Source organism: Sus scrofa, chromosome 2, assembly GCF_000003025.6.
Source record: "Sus scrofa isolate TJ Tabasco breed Duroc chromosome 2, Sscrofa11.1, whole genome shotgun sequence".
In the NCBI taxonomy this organism is placed as follows: Eukaryota; Metazoa; Chordata; class Mammalia; order Artiodactyla; family Suidae; genus Sus; species Sus scrofa.
In genome coordinates, this window is record NC_010444.4 from 51,357,673 (window position 1) to 51,377,873 (window position 20,201).

A 20,201-nucleotide genomic window follows, 5' to 3' on the forward strand; every position below is an offset into this window, starting at 1 on the left:
GGTCTAATATCCTTCTTTTCCATGTGGCTGTCCAGTTTTCCCAGCACCACTTATTGAACAGACTGTCTTTTCTCCATTGTAGATTCTTGCCTCCTTTGTCATAGATTAGTTGGCTGTAGGTACGTGGGTTTAATTCTGGGCGTGCTATCCTGTCCCACTGATCTATGTTTCTGTCTTTGTGCCAGTACCATACAGTTTTGATGATTGTTGCTTTGTAGGATAGACTGAAGTCAGGTATCCTGATTCCTCTAGCTCCATTTTTCTATCTCAGGATGTCTTTGGCTATTCTGGGTCTTTTGTGCTTCCAAACAAACTTTAAAATCTTTTGTTTGAGTTCTGTGAAAAATGTCCTTGGTAATTTGATAGGGATGGCACTGAATCTGTAGATTGCCTTGGATAGTCTAGTCATTTTGATAATATTAACTCCTCCAGTCCAAGAGCATGGTCTTTCCATCTGTTTGATGGTCTTTCCATCTGTTCTTGTTATCTTTGATTTCTTTTATCAGTGTTTTAGAGTTTTCAAAGTACAGGTCTTTTGTCTCTTTGGATAGGTTTACTCCTAGGTATTTTATTCTTTTGGATGCAGTGGTAAATGGGATTGCTTCCCTGATTTCTCTTTCTGATCTTCCATTGTTAGTATATAGAAATGCAGTCAATTTCTGTGTGTTAATTTTGTATCCTGTGACTTCGCCAAATTCATTGATAAGCTCTAAGTTTTCTGGTAGAATCTTTAGGATTCTCTAGGTATAGTATCTTGTCATCTGCAAATAATGATAGTTTTACTTCTTCTTTTCCCATTTGGATTGCTTTTATTTCTTTAACTTCTCTGATTGCTGTGGCTAGGACTTCCAAAACTAACGTTGAATAGTAGTGGTGAGAGCGGACATCCTTGTCTTGTTCCTGATCTCAGCCGGAATTCTTTCAGCTTTTCACCATTGAGAATGATGTTCGCTGTGGGTTTGTCATATATGGCCTTTATTGTGTTGAGGTAGGTTCCCTCTATGCCCACTTTCTTAAGGTTTTTTTTTTTTTTTTTTAATCAGAAATGGGTGTTGGATTTTGTCAAAGGCTTTTTCTGCCTCTATTGAGAGGATCATATGGTTTCTATTCTTCAGTTTGTTAATGTGGTATATCACACGGATTGATTTGCAGATATTGAAGGACCCTTGCATCCTTGGGATAAATCCCCCTTGATCATGATATACAGTCCTTTTAATGTATTGTTGGATGTGGTTTGCTAGTATTTTGTTGAGGATGTTTGCATCTATCTTCATCAGTGAAATTGGCCTGTCGTTTTCTTTTTTTGTGGTATCTTTATCTGGTTTTGGTATCAGGGTGATGGTGGCCTCATAGAATGAGTTTTGGAGTACTCCTTCCTCTGCAATTTTTGGAATAGTTTCAGAAGAATAGGTGTTTGCTCTCCTCTAAAAGTTTGATAGAATTCGCCTGCGTAGCCATCTGGTCCTGGACTTTTGTTTGATGGAAGTATTTTAATCACAGTTTCAATTTCAGTTCTTGTGACTGGTCTGTTCATCTTTTCTATTTCATCTTGGTTTAGTCTTGGGAGGTTGTAGTTTTCCAAGAATTTGTCCATTCCTTCTAGGTTTTCCATTTTATTGGTGGGTAGTTGCATACAGTAGTCTCTTATGATCCTTTGTATTTCTGTGATGTCCGTTGTTACTTCTCCTTTTTCATTTCTAATTTTACTGATTTGAGTCCTCTCTCTTTTTTTCTTGATAAGTCTGGCTAAGGGTTTATCGATTTTGTTCATCTTTTCAAAGAACCAGCTTTTCGTTTCATTGATCTTTTCTATGGTTTTCTTCATTTCTATTTCATTTATTTCTGCTCTGATCTTTATGATTTCTTTCCTTCTACTAACTTTAGGTCTTGTCTGTTCTCTCTCTAGCTGCTTTAGATGTAAAGTTAGCTTGTTTATTTGAGCTTTTTCTTGTCTCCTGAGGTGGGCTTGTACTGCTATAAACTTTCCTCTTAGAACTGCTTTTGGAGTGTTGTATCTTTGTTGTCATTTGCTTCTAGGTAATTTTTTTTAATGTTATCCTTTTGTTATTATTTTATTAATTTTTTGTCTTTTCGCCTTTTCTTGGGCCGCTCCCGCAGCATGTGGAGGTTCCCAGGCTAGGGGTCTAATTGGAGCTGTAGCTGCTGGCCTATGCCAGAGCCACAGCAACTTGGGATCCGAGCTGCGTCTGCAACCTACACCACAGCTCATGGCAATGCCGGATCGTTAACCCACTGAACAAGGCCAGGGATGGAACCCACAACCTCATGGTTCCTAGTCGGATTTGTTAACCACTGCACCACGATGGGAACTTCTGCTTCTAGATATTTTTTAATTTCCTCTTTGAACTCTTCTGATACATTGGTTGTTTATTAGCATGTTGTTTAGTCTCCATGTGTTTGTGTTTTTTACAGGTTTTTTTCCTTGTTGTTGTTTTCTAGTCGTATAGCATTGTGGTTGGAAAAGATGCTTGATATGATTTCAATTTTCTTAAAGTTACTGAGGCTTGATTTGTAGCCCAGGATGTGATCTGTCTTAGAGAATGTTCTGTGTGCACTTGAGAGGAATGTGTATTCTGTTGCTTTTGGATGGAATGTCCTATAAATATCTGTTAAGTCCATCTGGTCTAATGCATCATTTAGGGCCTGTGTTTCCTTGTTGATTTTCTGTCTGGATGATCTCTCCATTGCTGTAAGTGGTGTGTTAAAGTCCCCCACTATTATTGTGTTATCGTCAATTTCCCTGACAATAACAAAGTTGACTCTGTCACATTAATATAATTTCATCAGGAGTATTTCCTCTTCTAGCAGCCTCTGACTGGCAAAGTAGGATTTATTTCATTTTATTTTCCTAATGGTTAGAGAGTGTCTCTGTCTCATGGCTGGAACATAGAGGAATCTAAGAAATCAGGTTATTCTCCTTCTCTGAAGATAGTCTTAATATTGAATGAGCTGCCTTCACCCATTGAGTCCTAGGTGTCAATGTGTAATAATTTGGGAGTATGCCAGTATAGAATGATTTGTGGGTGTGTATAGATTCTCCAGGTCCCACTGCTTATGTCTGTCAAGTGTGGTTTTAGGAGGATATTACAGAATTTTTTAAGATTAAAAAGAAAGGAGAGGAGTTCCCGTCGTGGCGCAGTGGTTAACGAATCCGACTGCGAACCATGAGGTTGTGGGTTCGGTCCCTGCCCTTGCTCAGTGGGTTAACAATCCGGCGTTGCCGTGAGCTGTGGTGTGGGTTGCAGACGCGGCTCGGATCCCATGTTGCTGTGGCTCTGGTGTAGGCCGGTGGCTACAGCTCCGATTTGACCCCTAGCCTGGGAACCTCCATATGCTGCGGAAGCGGCCCAAGAAATAGCAAAAAGACAACAACAACAACAACAAAAAAAAAAAAAAAAAAAAAAAAAAAAGAAAGGAGAAGTGGAGTTCCTGTTGTGATGCAGCAGAAACGAATCCAACTAGGAACCATGAGGTTGTGGGTTCGACCCCTGGCCTCGCTCAGTGGGTTAAGGATCTGGCATTGCCATGAGCTATGGTATAGTCACAGACGTGGTTCAAATCCTGTGTTGCTGTGGCTGTGGTGTAGGCTGGCAGGTGTAGCTCTGATTTGACCCCTAGGCTGGGAACCTCCACATGCCGCAGGCGTGGCCCTAAAACGCCAAAAAAAAAAAAAAAAGTTATGAAATTTGGCTAAGCCCAAGTAAACTATATTAAAAGCTGAGACAAGAAGATAGTTCTGAGTTTTCAATGAGTAGGATCAATAATAAACAATTTCCTCAGCCCAGTGTTCTCTGGTTCACTGTAAAAGTATCTTGGAAAACTGTTATTCCTTGCCTATGCAGATGGTCCTAGAAACAGATAAAGGAGAAATACTCTATAACTCTTTTCGTGTATAGTACATAACATCAATACCAAAATTGCACAAGAAAGGCAGCGAGAATGAAATTACAGACTAATCCATTGTGGATGCCAAGGCCAAAATCATAAATATCAATGTTACCAACATGAGTTCAGCAATATGTCAAGGGGATCAAATACCTAGATGAAAGTCATAGTGTAGGATTACACCTTGGGTTTGACATTGACAATGCTAATTAATAGAAAGCTTTACATTAAGATATTGAATGCAAAAAGATGTGATTATCTGGATGAGTACAGACTTAAATGTCTGATTTTTTTTTTTTTTTGTCTTTTTGCCTTTTCTAGGGCCGCTCCTGCGGCACATGGAGGTTCCCGTGCTAGAGGTTGAATTGGAGCTGTAGCCGCCAGGCTATGCCAGAGCCACAGCAACGTGAGATCTGAGCCGCACCTGCGACTTATACCACAGCCACGGCAACGCCGGATCCTTAACCCACTGAACAAGGCCAGGGATGGAACCCACAACCTCATGGTTCCTAGTCGGATTCGTTAACCACTGAGCCACAACGGGAACTCCCCCATTTTTTTTTTTAAACTATTGTGTGTATAGGAATTATAGGAAGGGTGTTGTTTTCATAAATAGTGCTTGGATTGCTTAAGCTGTGGAAAAAATTAAATTGTCATAGAAATTCACACCAGACAAAAGTCGATTCCTGTTGGGTTAGAAACCTCAGTGTTAAAGCTTAAACCCATAAAACCTCAGCTGATAATCTGTATTTTCTAAAGATTTAATGGTAAGGAAAGACTTCTTAAAGAACACAATGCCCTGAACAATAGACATATTTGAATATGTTAAAATTAAAAATTTTGATTCATAATACTCTTTAGGAGAGTGAAAAATATTAGTCACACAGGTGAGAATATACAAAAAACTGAGAATATTGGCCTTTCTCTAATATTTGAATATATAAAGAGTGCCTTAAAACAAATCAAGAGGAGAGAGAGCCTATTATTAGTGAGTGGGGAAGACTTGACTAGTGTCATCAAGAAGAACTAACAGCAATGGAGAACCCAATGACACTGGGAAAGGTGCTTAGCTTCATTATTCCTCAAACAATGAAAAAGAAAGCCAGTAGGAAGTATAAGCCCTCCCACCAGACTGACAGAAGTTGACAGTATGAAGAGCAGGCAAGGGCACTGAGCCTCCATGCTTCTGATGGAAACAGGTGAAAAGTTCCCTGCATCACCTCATGGAAAAGATGGAAGCATCATCTAGGCAGGTTGAGGAACACAGGCCTCAGTAGGCTGCAGATCCCATGAGCAGGGGAGGTCTTTCCCAAAGGCCCCAACCTGGAACAGCCCACATGTATCTGAGGGAAAATGTTTAAATTTTTTTAGTTTTTCATGAGAAAGGGAAGGGGATTTCTGAGGCCACACAGCTGGAGCAGAACCTATAGAGGTCTCTATTCCTAACCCCTGCCTGTCCACATTAGGCCTTCTTTCCCCTTCCTGCCTGAGATGGTGTCTTTGATCCTGTGTATCCCTCTCTGTCCCCAGAGCCCTCAGTGGTGTTTGCCAAGGAGCAGCCGGCACACAGTGAAGTGCAGGCCATGGCGGGGGCCAGTGCCACACTGAGCTGTGAGGTGGCCCAGGCCCAGACGGAGGTGACATGGTACAAGGATGGGAAGAAACTGAGTTCAAGCTCAAAAGTGCATGTGGAGGCCAAGGGCTGCACCCGGAGGCTGGTGGTGCAGCAGGCGGGCAAGGCAGATGCCGGGGAGTACAGCTGCGAGGCTGGGGGTCAGAAAGTCTCCTTCCACCTGGATGTCACAGGTCAGTTCCTTGGAGTGATCAGTTTGTCTTGCTTGGATTTGATGGCACTGATGCAGAGCCCATGTTGCTCATAGTGTTCTCTTCATCACACACATCCCCCTATCCTCCCACCTTCCTATTTTTCCTCCTATGGCTGGGCCAAGTGTGACTGTATTAGATAAGTGTGTAGGAAGGAGTGGGGCTGTCTATCCACCCTGAGTGATGTTTTTTATACAGTGATCCTCAGTTATATGTTGCCTGCACCCCTGGTTTTCTTTGTTGTCTGGGACTCCGAATCTACTTGGGTTTTGCCTCTGAAGTAGATGAGGGAAATCTCATCTGGAGATATGTAAGTTGATGTTCTGGTAACTGCCAGAGATTCACTCATGCAGAACCATATGTAGTGAGATATTTGGGTCCTATTGACCAATAGTAAGGAGGAATTTTGGCTGCTTCAGAATATTTGTAGATAGCTTTTAAGACTCAGCTTCGGTCTTCTTAAAACAAATTTTTTTTTTTTTAACTTTTGTTTTCAGTTAGGGCATTCTTTGTGAATATTTCCCTGGAGGCTGATGTATAAATTTAGAAATGATAAGGAATAAAGGAAGTTCCCATTGTGGCACAGCAGAAACGTGTCTGACTAGTATCCATGAGGATTCGGGTTCGATCCTGGCCATGCTTAGTGGGTAGGGGATCTGGCATTACTGTGAGCTGTGATGTAGGTTGCAGACGTGGCTTGGATCCCATGTTGTTGTGGCTGGCAGCTGCAGCTCCGATTTGACCCCTAGCCTGGGAACTTCTATATGCCACAAGTGTGGCCCTAAAAAGTCAAAGCCAAAGCAAAAAAAAAAAAAAAAAAAAAGAAAGAAAGAAAGAAATGATGAGGATAAGGAGCTTATAGTATATCAGCATGCCTTGTTTAAGTTGACAACATAATTGCTGTCTGACTGGTATACTAACATTTATTTCAAGCAGTTACTAATGATTAGTGTGTGTCTGTGCCTCTGAGACCAGTTCATAGAGAAGGATGAGAAATAAATGTGTTTTCTTTTGTCAAAAGAGTCTTGATGTGAGTTAGGGGTCAGCTGCTGCAGTCCCCCAATTACTCCTAGGTGCTACCCCAAACAGTGTGGTATTGTGTCTGTATTCAGTGTGTATAGATACCAAAAACCAGCTATGTTTATTTGTGATACATTATTTGAGGAAGTCATGACAAATGATTTCATGGTAAAAAATTAAAAAGCTGGAGTTCCTGTGTTGGTGCAGCAGAAACAAATCCAACTAGGAACCATTAGGGTGCAGGTTCGATCCCTGGCCTCGCTCAGTGGGTTAAGGATCTGGCGTTGCCATGAGCTGTGGTGTAGGTTGCAGATGAGGCTCAGATCTGGCATTGCTGTGGCTCTGGCAAAGGCCAGCAGCAATAGCTCTGATTCAATCCCTAGCCCGGGAACCTCCATATGCCGTGGGTGCCGCCTTAAAAAGACAAAAGACAAAAAAAGAAATTAAAAAGCTGTAACAATTTCTTGAGTTCCTAGAAAACTATATCAAAACAGACACAAAGAAGAAATAGAAAACTCAAACAGTCCTATAACCATTGAAGAAATGGAAACAGTAATTTAAAAAAATCTTTTCATAGAGAAAAGCATAAACCAAGTGTCTGTGGATAAATTATACCAAATATTTTGGGAAGAAAATTTTCCATGTTCATGGAGATTCTTTTACAGAATAGAAAAAGGAAATATACCCCCGACTCACTTTATGGAGGTAGCATAAAATTGATAATGAAATGTTACTAAGAAAATATGCAGAATTAAAGTTATATACAATCTCATATGACTGTCAAAGCCAATAGCTTAAACAACGTATTAATCAACAGTGCAACCTATGAAGAGACCAGTACACTATGATGGAAGTCATAGACTAAGAATGTATGATTGAACATTAGACATTAGAATATCTACATAAATGGAGTTCCCATCATGGCTTAGTGGTAACAAACCCAACTAGTGTCCATGAGGACGCTGGTTAGATCCCTGGCCTTGCTCAGTGGGTTAAGGACTGGTGTTGCCATGAGCTGTGGTGTAGGTCACAGATGCAGCTTGGATCCTGTGTTGTGGTTGTGGTGTATGCTGGCAGCTGCAGCTCCAATTTGACCCCTAGCTTGGGAACTCCAAATGCTGTGGGTGCAGCCCTATAAAAAAAAGAAAGTCTACATAGTGAATAATATTAACAGAAGGAAAGACAGAAATGTTTTGATTATTTCAATAAATGCAGAATTAAAATGTGTAATAAAATTTAATGTCATATAACCTGAGAAAATATTTGATGAAATTTGCCATTGTTTCATGATATGAAACCACAACAAGCTATAAGTAAAATGGTGCTTCTTTTTTTTTTGAAAAATGGTACTACAGATAATACCAGCTAACATCACACTCAAAGTGAAAGATTTAGGTTGGGAATGAAATAAGATAAGAAGGCCTTTCTATCATCACTTTTAATATTGGAAAACATAGTAAGGAGGAAAATAAGACAAAAGTATAAGATGGAAAATAACAAAAGTTCCTTTAAATAGATAGTATTTTTATCATTCCAGGAAATTCAATATATTAATGATTAGACTTATAAAAGGACTTGTAACTTAAAACATAAGACATGACACCATAAAACTCCTAGAAGAGATTGTAAGCAAAACATTCTCTGATATAAACCATACAAATGTTTTACTAGGTCAGTCTCCCAAGGCAATAAAAATAAAAACAAAATAAACAAATTGGACCTAATCAAACTTACAAGCTTTCTCACAGCAAAGGAAACCATAAAAATAAGGAAAAGACAGCCTATAGAATGGAGGAAAATATTTGTAAATGATGCAACTGACAAGGACTTAATCTCCACAATATAAACAACTCATATGACTCAACAGCAACAAAAAACAACCCAATTTAAAAATGGGCAGAAGACCTAAATAGACATTTCTCCATAGAAAACATAACAGATGGCCAGTAGGCACATGAAAAGATGTTCAGCATCACTAATTATTAGAGAAATGCAAATCAGAACAATGAGGTACCACCTCACACTGGTAGAATGGCCATAATTAATAAGTCTACAAATAGCAAATGCTGGAGAGGGTGTGGAGAAAATGGAACCCTCCTAAGTGTTGGTGGGAATGTAAATTGATACAACCACTATGGAAAACAGTATGGAGGTTCCTCTGAAAACTAAAAATAGAACTACCATATGATTCAGCAGTCTCACTCCTGGGTCTATATCTGGACAAAACTATAAGTCAAAAAGATTCTTGTACCTGTATGTTCATAGCAGCACTATTCACAATAGCCAAGGCGTGGAAACAACCCAAATGTCCATTGACAGATGAATGGATTAAAATGTGGTACAGTATATGATGGAATACTACTCAGCCATAAAAAATAATGAAATAATGGCACTTGCAGCAACATGGGTGCAACTAGAGATTCTAATACTAAGTGAATTAAATCAGAAAGAGAAAAACAAATACCGTATGATATCACATGTGGAATCTAAAATGTGGCACAACTAAACCCATGTACAAAACAGGAAGAGACTCACAGACTTGTGGTTGTCAAGGGGAGGGAGGAGGGAGGGATGGACTGGGAGTTTGGGGTTAGTAGATGTAAACTATTACATTTAGAATGGATAGACAATAAGGTCCTATTGTGTAGGTCCTACTGTATAGCACAGGGAACTGTATCCAATCTCTTGGGAGAGACCATGATGGAAAGTAATATTAAAAAAGAATGTGCGTGCGTGCGTGCATGCGCGTGCACACACACACACACACACATACATGAATGAATGTGTGTATATGTATATATACACATGTATGAATGTGTGTGTATATATATATATACACATACATATATATACACGTGTATTTATATATATGACTGGATCGCTTTGCTGTATAGCAGAAATTGGCACAACAATGTAAATCAACTAGACTTTAATAAAAGTATATTAAAAATTAAAAAAGGAAAGGGACTTATAAGAATTACTAAACAAAAATCAATGTACACAAAACACTATGCAGGCAACAAACACTTGGAATATGAAGTTTTAAAAGAATCAACAATGGCTTTAAAAGCATTAATTTTTAATTGAAGTCTAATAAATGATGTTTAAGTTTAATGATGTTAAGTGGGTAAAATTATACGTCATCGTGAGAGATAAAAGAATATCTAAAAAAATAGAAAGCACGAAGGACTAAAAGATGTTTCTTCTTTTTTTTTTTTTTTTTTTGCTATTTCTTGGGCTACTCCTGCGGCATATGGAGGTTCCCAGGCTAGGGGTCGAATCGGAGCTGTAGCCGCCAGCCTACGCCAGAGCCACAGCAACGCAGGATCCGAGCTGCGTCTGCAACCTACACCACAGCTCACGGCAATGCCAGATCGTTAACCCACTGAGCAAGGGCAGGGACCGAACCCGCAACCTCATGGTTCCTAGTTAGATTCATTAACCACTGCGCCATGACGGGAACTCCCAAGATGTTTATTCTTGGTCAAAATCAAGATGTATATCCTTTTGAGTGGGATGAAAATTGACAGGTTGGTTACAAAGGCCAAAGACTCTTAAAAAGAACAAAGATAATAAGGCCCTACTGTATAGTGCAGGAAATCATAGCATTTTCTATACCAGATGTCAACCCCCCCTTTTTTTTATTACTCAATGAATTTATTACTTTTGTAGTTGTACAATGATCCTCACAATCCAATTTTTTAGGATTTCCATCCCACACCCCCAGCGCATTCCCCTACCCCCTGAACTGTCTCCGTTGGAAACCATAAGTTTTTCAAAGTCTGTGAGTCAGTATCTATTCTGCAAAGAAGTTCATTGCGTCCTTTTTTCAGATTCCACATGTCAGTGATAGCATTTGTTGTTGGTGTCTCATTGTCTGACTGACTTCACTTAGCATGATAGTTTCTAGGTCCATCCATGTTGCTAAAAATGCCAGTATTTTGTTCCTCTTATTGGCCGAGTAATATTCCTTTGTGTATATGTACCACATCTTCTTGATCCACTCCTCTGTCAATGGACATTTAGGTTGTTTCCACGTCTTGGCTATTGCACAGAGTGCTGCCATGAACATTGGAGTACATGTGTCTTTGCGAGTCTTGGTTTTCTCTGGATGGATGCCCAGGAGTGGGATTGCTGGATCAAATGGTGGTTCTATGTTTAGTTTTCTGAAGAATCTCCAGACTGCTTTCCACAGTGGTTGCACCAATTTACAATCCCACCACCAGTGTACTAGGGTTCCTGTTTCTCCATAGCCTCTCCAGCACTTATTGTTTGTGGACTTTTGGATGCTGGCCATTGTGGCCGGTGTAAGGTGGTACCTCATAGTGGTTTTGAGTGGCATTTCTCTAATAATGAGTGATGTTGAACATCTTTTCGTGTGTTTTTTGGCCATCTGTATGTCGTCTTTGGAGAATTGTCTGTTTAGATCTTCTGCCCATTTTGTGATGGGGTCGTTTGTTTTTTTGGTATTGAGCTGTAGGAGGTGTTCATAAATTTTGGAGATGAATCCCTTGTCAGTCGATTCATTTGCAAAACCTCTTATAGAACTTCAGTAATTAAGACAACACAGTCTAAGTGCATAGATAGATAAATTCTGCCTAACTGGGCTAGAACCTACCTAGCCTTTTTTTTTTTTTTCACCATGTTGCCAATGTGAACTATAGAGAAAGGATAGTCTTTAGGATGCTGAAGTCATTAACCATAGAGAAAAAAAATGAAATAAAATTGGCTGTCTCTTTCATATCACATACAAAGATCAACTGCACATAGTTTAGAGACATTAATGTGAAATGTAAAACAAGCTCTAAGCAGACAGTGCAGATTATTTAGTGACCTCCATGTGTGAAATATATTGTAAACAGAATAGAAATGCACTAATCACAAAGGACATTGGTTATAATGTCTGTATGAAGATTAATGACTTTTTTTGGATAAGAAGACACTATGAAAGTGAAAAGGCAAGGCACATAAATGAGGAAGAATTTTGCACACAGCCGTCAGTGTTTTAACATTTATTAAAGAGTTTCTAAAAATGTTTATGAAAAAGACAATTCTGTTGAAAATGGAGTTAATGTTGAAAACGATATCACAAACACAGAATCTTAAAGACCAAAAAACATCAGATGTGCATCAGTTTGTCAGTCACTGGAAAAACAGAAAGAGCCAAAGGCGATAGAACTTTAGTTCCACCAAACTGAGAACAGTTGATAACACTGAAGTAGGTGAGAGGAACTCTCATGCACTGGGGGTATAAAACACTGGATTAATCTAGCAAAGTGGAGGTGTGCAGCATCATAACCTTTGCTTTCCATCGTGCATGGAAGACTTTCACGATATGCCCAACTTGAGCAATCTCCATTGCCTGTGGGAGAAGGTAAATTGGGTTACTTGTTGAAAAAGGCAGAGGGGCTTCTGCAGGCCCCACAGCTGGTGCAGAGCATGGAGAAGTCTCCAGTCACCTCTTTGGTCACCCCTGCCTCCCATCCAGGTTTTCTTTTCCTGGTGCTGGCTTCCTGCATGAGATGGTGTCTTTGACCTTGTGTATCCCTCTCTGTCTCCAGAGCCCTCAGTGGTGTTTGCCAAGGAGCAGCCTTCACACAGTGAAATGCAGGCTGTGGTGGGGGCCAGTGCTGCACTGAGCTGTGAGGTGGCCCAGGCCCAGACGGAGGTGACATGGTACAAGGATGGGAAGAAGCTGACTTCAAGCTCAAAAGTGCGTGTGGAAGCCAAGGACTGCACTCGGAAGCTGGTGGTACAGAAGGCGGTCAAGGCAGATGCAGGAGAGTACAGCTGCGAGGCTGGGGGCCAAAAGGTCTCCTTCCACCTGGATGTCACAGGTCAGTTCTTAGGGAGGGTACTATGCTTGCCCATTTGGAGCTGATGGTGGAACTAGCCGCTGGCCTCAACACACTCTTGTGCATTTGCTTTTAGACTTCATCTCCCTGCCTTCTAGTCTTCCATGTTCTATCTTTATACCCATGTTGGCCCTGGGCAGGATGGATAGGAAAGGTGGGCATGGAAAGGAGAGGGGTCATTTCTGTCCACCTGTTTCTAACAATAAAGCTCAGTCCTGGTGTCTTAGCACTTGCCCAGAACCTTCCTGTTGCTCCTTGGTGTTGGGCCCCTGTCTCTTGTGGTGATGCTTGGGGTGTGACTCTCCTCTTATTGCTTGTCCTGACAGCCCTTGTTCAACACCTATTGCCAGTATTTGGTTGGTAACAGATTTCATTGATTCCTGATTAGTGGAAATATTGTCCGCACAATATTTGGATGATCAGATGTGGGGTTTCTTGGGTGCCCTTCCTTCTTTTCCATGGATGTAGAAGCTCTTTGTTACCTGTATGTAGCAAAAAATTGGCCATATATTTTTTATGTCTTTGCAAAGGGAAGAGAGAAGGGGTGATTGTTAACAATTCACTTGTGATATTTAGGGTGATCATTTTATTATTTATTTATTTATTTATTTATTTATTTATTTATTTTTGTCTTTTAGCCTTTTCTAGGGCTGCTCCCGCGGCATATGGAGGTTCCCAGGCTAGGGGTCTAATCGGAGCTGTAGCTGCCAGCCTACACCAGAGCCACAACAACGCAGGATCTGAGCTGCATCTGCGACCTACACCACAGCTCATGGCAACGCCGGATCGTTAACCCACTGAGCAAGGACAGGGACCGAACCCGCAACCTCATGGTTCCTAGTCGATTCATTAACCACTGTACCACGACGGGAACTCCTAGGGTGATCATTTTAAAGCAAATATGATTTTGCTTTTGTTTTCAGTTTGGAGGTTCTGTGTCAGAATTCCCCTTGGATTTACATTTATGAAGTTAGGATTGGAAGGAAAAAAGTAGGTTCTGTCCCATAGGTATGATATGCTCAACAGGGGTTACTATACCAGCAGCCTCTGACTAGCAAAGAAGTGTATTTATTGCATTTTCTTAATGGTTAGTGAGTGTTTTTGCCTCTTGGTTGAAATTTAGAGAAGTCTAAGAAATAGGTTACTTTCCTTTTTGAGATCTTTTTTTATTACAAAAATTCCTTTATTTGCCTTAAAATTTTAATTGGTAAACTATTCAATTGGGTGAGCCAATTCAGTAGATATTTTATGTCTGGAAAGAGTTCAGTGAGAAAATTTTGTCTTTTTATTTTTTAAATGTGATATTTATTTTTCCATTATAGTTGATTTACACTGTACTGTCAATTTCTACTGTACATCAAAGTGACCTAGTCATACCCATATAACCCACATTATCCTCCATCATGTTTGATCACAAGTGACTAGATATAGTTCCCTGTGCTATAGAGCAGAATCTCATTGCTTATCTACTCCAGATGCAGTAGTTTGCATATCATAATCCCAAGCTCCCCGTCCATCCCGAACCCTCCCACTTGGCAACCACAACTGTGTTCTTCAAGTCCATGAGTTTGTTTCTTTTCCGTAAAAAAGTTCATTTGTGCCATACATTAGATTCCAGATACATGGTATCATATAGTGTTTGTTTTTGTCTTTCTTACTTACTTCACTTAGTATAAGAGTCCCTAGTTCTATCCATGTTATTGCAAATGGCATTATTTTGTTCTTTTTTATGGCTGGGTTGTGTTCCATTATATATGTATATACCACATCTTCATAATCCATTCATCTGTTGATGGACATGTGGGTTTGTTTCCATGTCTTGGCTATTGTGAATAGTGATGAAATTATACATATAGAGGCGTGCATCTTTTTGGCTGAAAGTTTTGTCTGGATATATGCCCAAGAGTGGAATTGCCGGGTCATATGGTAGTTCTATACCTAATGTTCTGAGGTACCTCCATACTGTTTTCAATAGTTGTTATACCAATTTACATTCCCACTAATAGTGTAGAAGGGTACCCTTTTTTCCACACCCTCTCCAGCATTTGTTATCTGTTGACTTGTTAATGATGGCCATTCTAACTGGTGTGAGGTGGTACCTCATTGTAGTTTTGATTTGCATTTCTCTAATAATTAGTGATGTGCATTTTTTCATATGCGTGTTGGCCATCTGTATATCTTCCTAGAGAAATGTCTATTCAGGTCTTTTGCCCATTTTTCAATTGGGTTGTTGGTTTTTTTGCTGTTGAGTTGTTTAAGTTGTTTGTATATTTTGGAGATTAAGCCCTTGTCAGTTGCATCATTTGAAACTATTTTCTCCCATTCCTTAGGTTTTTTTTTTTTTATGGTTTCCTTTGCTATGCAAAAGTTTGTCAGCTTGATTAGGTCCCGTTGCTTTATTTTTGCTTTTATTTCTGTTGCCTTGGGAGACTGACCTGAAAAAACATTTGTAAGGTTGACGTCAGGGAATGTTTTGCTTATGTTCTCTTCTAGGAGTTTTATAGTGTTTTGTTTTATGTTTAGGTCTTCAAGCCATTTTGAATTTATTTTTGTGCACGTTGTATGAGGGTGTGTTCTAGTTTCATTGATTTACATGCAGCTGTACAGTTTTCCCAGCACCACATGCTGAAAAGACTGTCTTTTTCCCATTTTATATTCTTGCCTCCTTTGTCAAAGATTAATTGACCATAGGTGTCTGGATTTATTTCTGGGTTCTCTATTCTGTTCCATTGGTCTGTCTGTCTGTTTTGGTACCAGTACCACATTGTCTTGATTAGTGTAGCTTTGTAATATTGTCTGAAGTCTGGGAGAGTTATGCCTCATGGTTTATTTTTCCTCAAGATTGCTTTGGCAATTCTAGGTCTTTTATGGTTCCATATAAATTTTTGGATTGTTTGTTCTAGTTCTGTGAAAAATATTTTGGGTTATTTGATACAGATCACATTAAATCTGTGGATCATTTTGGGTAATAAGGCCATTTTAACAGTATTAATTATTTTAATCCAGGAGCACGGACTATCTTTCCATTTCTTTAATTAATCCTTTTTAATTTCCTCGATTAATGTTTTATAGTTCTCAGCAAATAAGTCTTTCACCTCCTTGGTCAGGTTTATTCCTAGGTATTTAATTTTTGTGGGTGTGATTTTTAAAAGGTATTGTATTTTTTTTTGTCTTTTTGCCATTTCTTGGGCCACTTCTGGGGCATATGGAGGTTCCTAGGCCAGGGGTCTAATTGGAGCTGTAGCTGCCGGCCTACGCCACAGCCGCAGCAACTTGGGATCTGAGCCGCATCTGCAACCTATACCACAGCTCACAGCAATGCTGGATCCTTAACCCACTGAACAAGGCCAGGGATTGAACCCGCAACCTCATGGTTCCTAGTCAGATTCGTTAACCACTGAGCCACGACAGGAAACCCAAGAGGTATTGTATTTTTATATTCCTTTTATAATATTTTATTATTAGTATACAGAAATGCAACCAATTTCTGAATGTTAATCTTGTATTCTGCTACTTTGCTGAATTCGCTTATCAGTCGTAGTAGTTTTGGGTTGAGTCCTTAGGGTTTTCTATATATAGTATCATGTCATCTGGATATAGTGACAATTTTACCTCTTCTCTTTCAATTTAGATAACTTTTTTTCTTTTGTTTTTCTGATTGCTGTGGCTAGTACTTCTAATACTATGTGGAATAAAGGTGGTGAGAGTGGGCATCCTTGTCTTATTCCCGATTTTAGCAGGAAGGCTTTCAGCTTTTCTCCATTAAGTAGTATATTGACTGTGGGTTTGTCATAAATGGCTTTTTTTGTTTGTTTTTTGCCATTTCTTGGGCTGCTCCCGTGGCATATGGAGGTTACCAGGCTAGGGGTCGAATCAGAGCTGTAGCCACTGGACTACGCCAGAGCCACAGCAACGCGGGATCCAAGCCGTGTCTGCAACCTACACTGCAGCTCACGGCAACACCAGATCCTTAACCCATTGAGCAAGGGCAGGGACCAAACCCACAACCTCATGGTTCCCAGTCGGATTTGTTAACCACTGGGCCACTACGGGAACTCCTGTCATAAATGGCTTTTATTATGTTAAGGTATACCCACTTTGGTAAGAGTTTTGATCATAAATGGATGTTGGACTTTGTCAAATACTTTTTCTGCATCTATTGGGATGATTATGTGGTTTTTGACCTTTCTTTTGTTAATGTGGTGTATGACATTGATTTGCATATGTTGAACCATCCTTATGAACTGGGATGAATCCCACTTCTTCGTGGTGTATGATCTTTTTCATATGTTGTTGGATTCAGTTGGTGAAAATTTTGTTTAGAATTTTTGTGTTTATATTGATCAAAGATATTGGCCTACAGTTTTCTTTTTTTTGGTAGTATCTTTGTCTGGTTTTGGTATTAGGGTGATGGTGGCTTCATAGAATGTCTGGGAGTGTTCCTTCTTATACCTTTTGGAAAAGTTTAAGGAGGGTGGGTATAAGTTCTACTTTGTAAGTTTGACAGATTCTCCTGTGAAGCCATCTGGTCCGGACTTTTGTTTGTAGGAAGTGTTTTCATTACATATTCCAATTTTATTTCTAGTGATCAGTCTGTTCAGTTAGATCTATTTCTTCATGATTCAGTCTTGGCGGGCTGGGCTGTAAGTCTCTAGAAAGTTGTCCATTTCTTCTAGGTTGTCAAGTTTGTTGACATAATTGTTCATAGTATTCTCTTATGTTTTTTTGTATTTCTGCATTATCTGTTAAGATTTCTCCTTTTTCATTTATTTTGTTTATTTGGTTCTTTCTCTCCTCTTCTTCGTGAATCTGGACAGAGGTTTGTCAATTTTGTTTAGCCTTTCAAAGAACCAGCTCTTGGTTTTATTGATTTTTTTCTATTGTTTTTTGAATCTCTATTTTATTGATTTCCTCTCTGATCTTTATTATTTCCTTCCTTCTGCTGACTAGATTTTTTTTTTGTTCTTCTTTTTCTACTTCATTTAGATGGTGGGTTAAGTTGTTAATTTGAGATTTCTCTTCTTTTTTGAGGAATGTTTGTATTGCTATGAACTTCCCTCCAAGCACTGCTTTTGTGGCATCCCATAGATTTTGAATGGATGTGTTTTGAAGGTCTTAATGCCATATAAGAGAGGGATCCCATCCAGCATTAACTTCTAAGTATCAACAAATAACTGTTTGGGAGTGTGCTATAGCATGATTAGTGTGTATGTATAGACACCCCAAATATCACACATATTCTTTTAAAATGTCGTTATAGGAGAATATTAGAATACTTTAAGTTCATAAAATTGAAGTGTTATTAAATTTGACCATACCAGTAAACTATATGAAAACTAATCAAGAAGTTATAGAAACTCAGAATACTCTATTACTTTTAAATCAATAGAAGCAATAATGAAAAGTCTTCTCAGCCAAGTACTTTTCTAGTACACGATAAAAAATGTCCTGGGAAACTATTATTCCATGATCATGGAAATGGCCCTAGAAAAGGTAAAAGGAGGTACATTTCATAATTCTCCTCATATACAGAATATAGCATTGATACCAAAATCGCACAAAAAAACAGGGAGAATGTTATTACAGAACAGTCTACTGTGGATATTAAGGCCAAAATAGTAAAATGTTAGCAACATGAATTCAGCAATACATCAAGAGTATAAAACAGTGTAATGAAAGTCATAGTCCAGGATTGCATGTGTGGTTTAAATGGCAATATTAATCAATATAAAGCTTAATCATATTGAGACTGAATGCAAAAAAATATGTGATTATCTCAGTGAGTACAGACTAAAATGATCAAGTTAACTGAACATCATCTTGAAAAAAATTTATAAAATTGAGCATTAATCTATGCTATAAAATTCTTTTTTTTTTTTGTCTTCTTGTCTTTTCTAGGGCCACACCCGCAGCATATGGAGGTTTCCAGGCTACGGGTCCAAGTGGAGCTGTAACCACCAGCCTATGCCAGAGCCACAGCAACATAGGATCTGAGCCATGTCTGCGACCTACACTGCAGCTCACAGCAATGCCGGATCCTTAACCCACTTCGAGGCCAGGGATCAAACCCGAAACCTCATGGTTCCTAGTCAGATTTGTTAACCACTGAGCCACGATGGGAACTCCTAAAATTCTTTTTTTTTTTTTTTTGTCTTTTGTCCTTTTAGGGCTGCACCCATGGCATATGGAGGTTCCCAGACTAGGGGTCTAATCGGAGTTGTTGTTGCAGGCCTATGCCAGAGCCACAGTGATGCCAGATCCGAGCCGTGTCTGCTACCTATACCACAGCTCATGGAAATGCCAGATCCTTAACCCACTGAGTGAGGCTAGGGATTGAACCCACAACCTCATGGTTCCTAGTCAGATTCGTTTCCGTTGTGCCACGACGGGAACTCCAAATTCTTTAATTAATGTATAAAATTGTTCTTATTGAACTTAATAGAAGGCTTTGCAGAAAAACAACTCATACTTAAGATGTACCTTCAAAGCTTTGACAGTAGGCTATTCTGACTACCACGTGGAGTAAGAAGGTGAATAAAATAAACCATAAAGAATTTTGAAAAACTAAAGATGGATTTTGCTGATGATGTGAATATCTACCCCAAAAATCCCAGAGATAAATTATTAGACTAATATTTTTTCTTTTTTGTATTTTTAGTTATAGTTGATTTACAATGTTGTGCCATTTTCTGCTGTATTACAAATTGATCTAGTTACACACACACACACACACACACACACACACACACACATTCTTTTTCTCATATCTTTCCCCATCATGTTCTCTCAAGAGAGTGGACACAGTTCCCTGTGCTATACAGTAGGACCTGCTTATCCATTCTAAATGTAATAGTTTGTATTTACTAACCTCAAACTCCCAGTCCATCTGACTCTGCCCTTCCCCTTGGCATCCACAAGTATGTTTTCCACATCTGTGAGTCTGTTTCTGTTTTTGTAGATAGGTTCATTTGTGCCATATTTTAGATTCCATGTATAAGTGATATCATATGGTACTTGTCTTTCTTTTTATGACTTAGTTCACTTAATAAGAGAATCTCTAGTTGCATCCATGTTGCTGCAAGTGTCATTATTTCATAGTATTCCATTGTGTATATGTACTACATCTTCATCCATCCATCTGTTGATGCACATTTAGGTTGTTTCCATGTCTTGGCTATTGTGAACAGTGCTGCTATGAACATACAGGTGCATGTGTCTTTTATATTGTAGTTTTTCCAGATACATGTCCAGAAGTGAGACTGCTGAATCATGTGGTAGTCCTATGTTTAGTTTTCTAAGGTACCTCCATACTGTTTTACACAGAGGTTGTATCAATTTACATTTACACCAACAGTGTAGAAAGGTTCCCTTTTCTCCACACCCTCTCCAGCAATTGTTATTTGTGAACTTATTAATGATAGCCATTCTGACCAGTGTGAGGTGGTACCTCATTGTAGTTTTGATTTGCATCTCTCTGATAATTAGTGATGTTAAGCATGTTTTCATGTGCCTATTGGCCATCAGTATGTCTTATCTGAAGAAATGTCTATTTAGGTCTTTTGCCCATTTTTCAATTGGGTTGTTGGTTTTTTTGCT

The 20,201-nt window shown here is 39.2% G+C and overlaps 1 protein-coding gene across 35 annotated transcripts in view; it reads left to right on the forward strand.

Annotated features, from left to right (window-relative positions):
* OBSCN (obscurin, cytoskeletal calmodulin and titin-interacting RhoGEF) overlaps nt 1-20,201 on the forward strand; it is a 216,709-nt gene that overhangs the window by 40,135 nt on the left and 156,373 nt on the right. For 34 of the 35 annotated variants that reach the window (XM_021083345.1, XM_021083344.1, XM_021083349.1 and 31 more), the window contains exons 11-12: nt 5,437-5,712; nt 12,312-12,587. In XM_021083345.1, coding sequence (XP_020939004.1) covers nt 5,437-5,712; nt 12,312-12,587 — 552 coding nt within the window. The remainder of the gene's footprint in view (nt 1-5,436; nt 5,713-12,311; nt 12,588-20,201) is intronic. The other variant, XM_021083359.1, reaches the window with a different exon arrangement.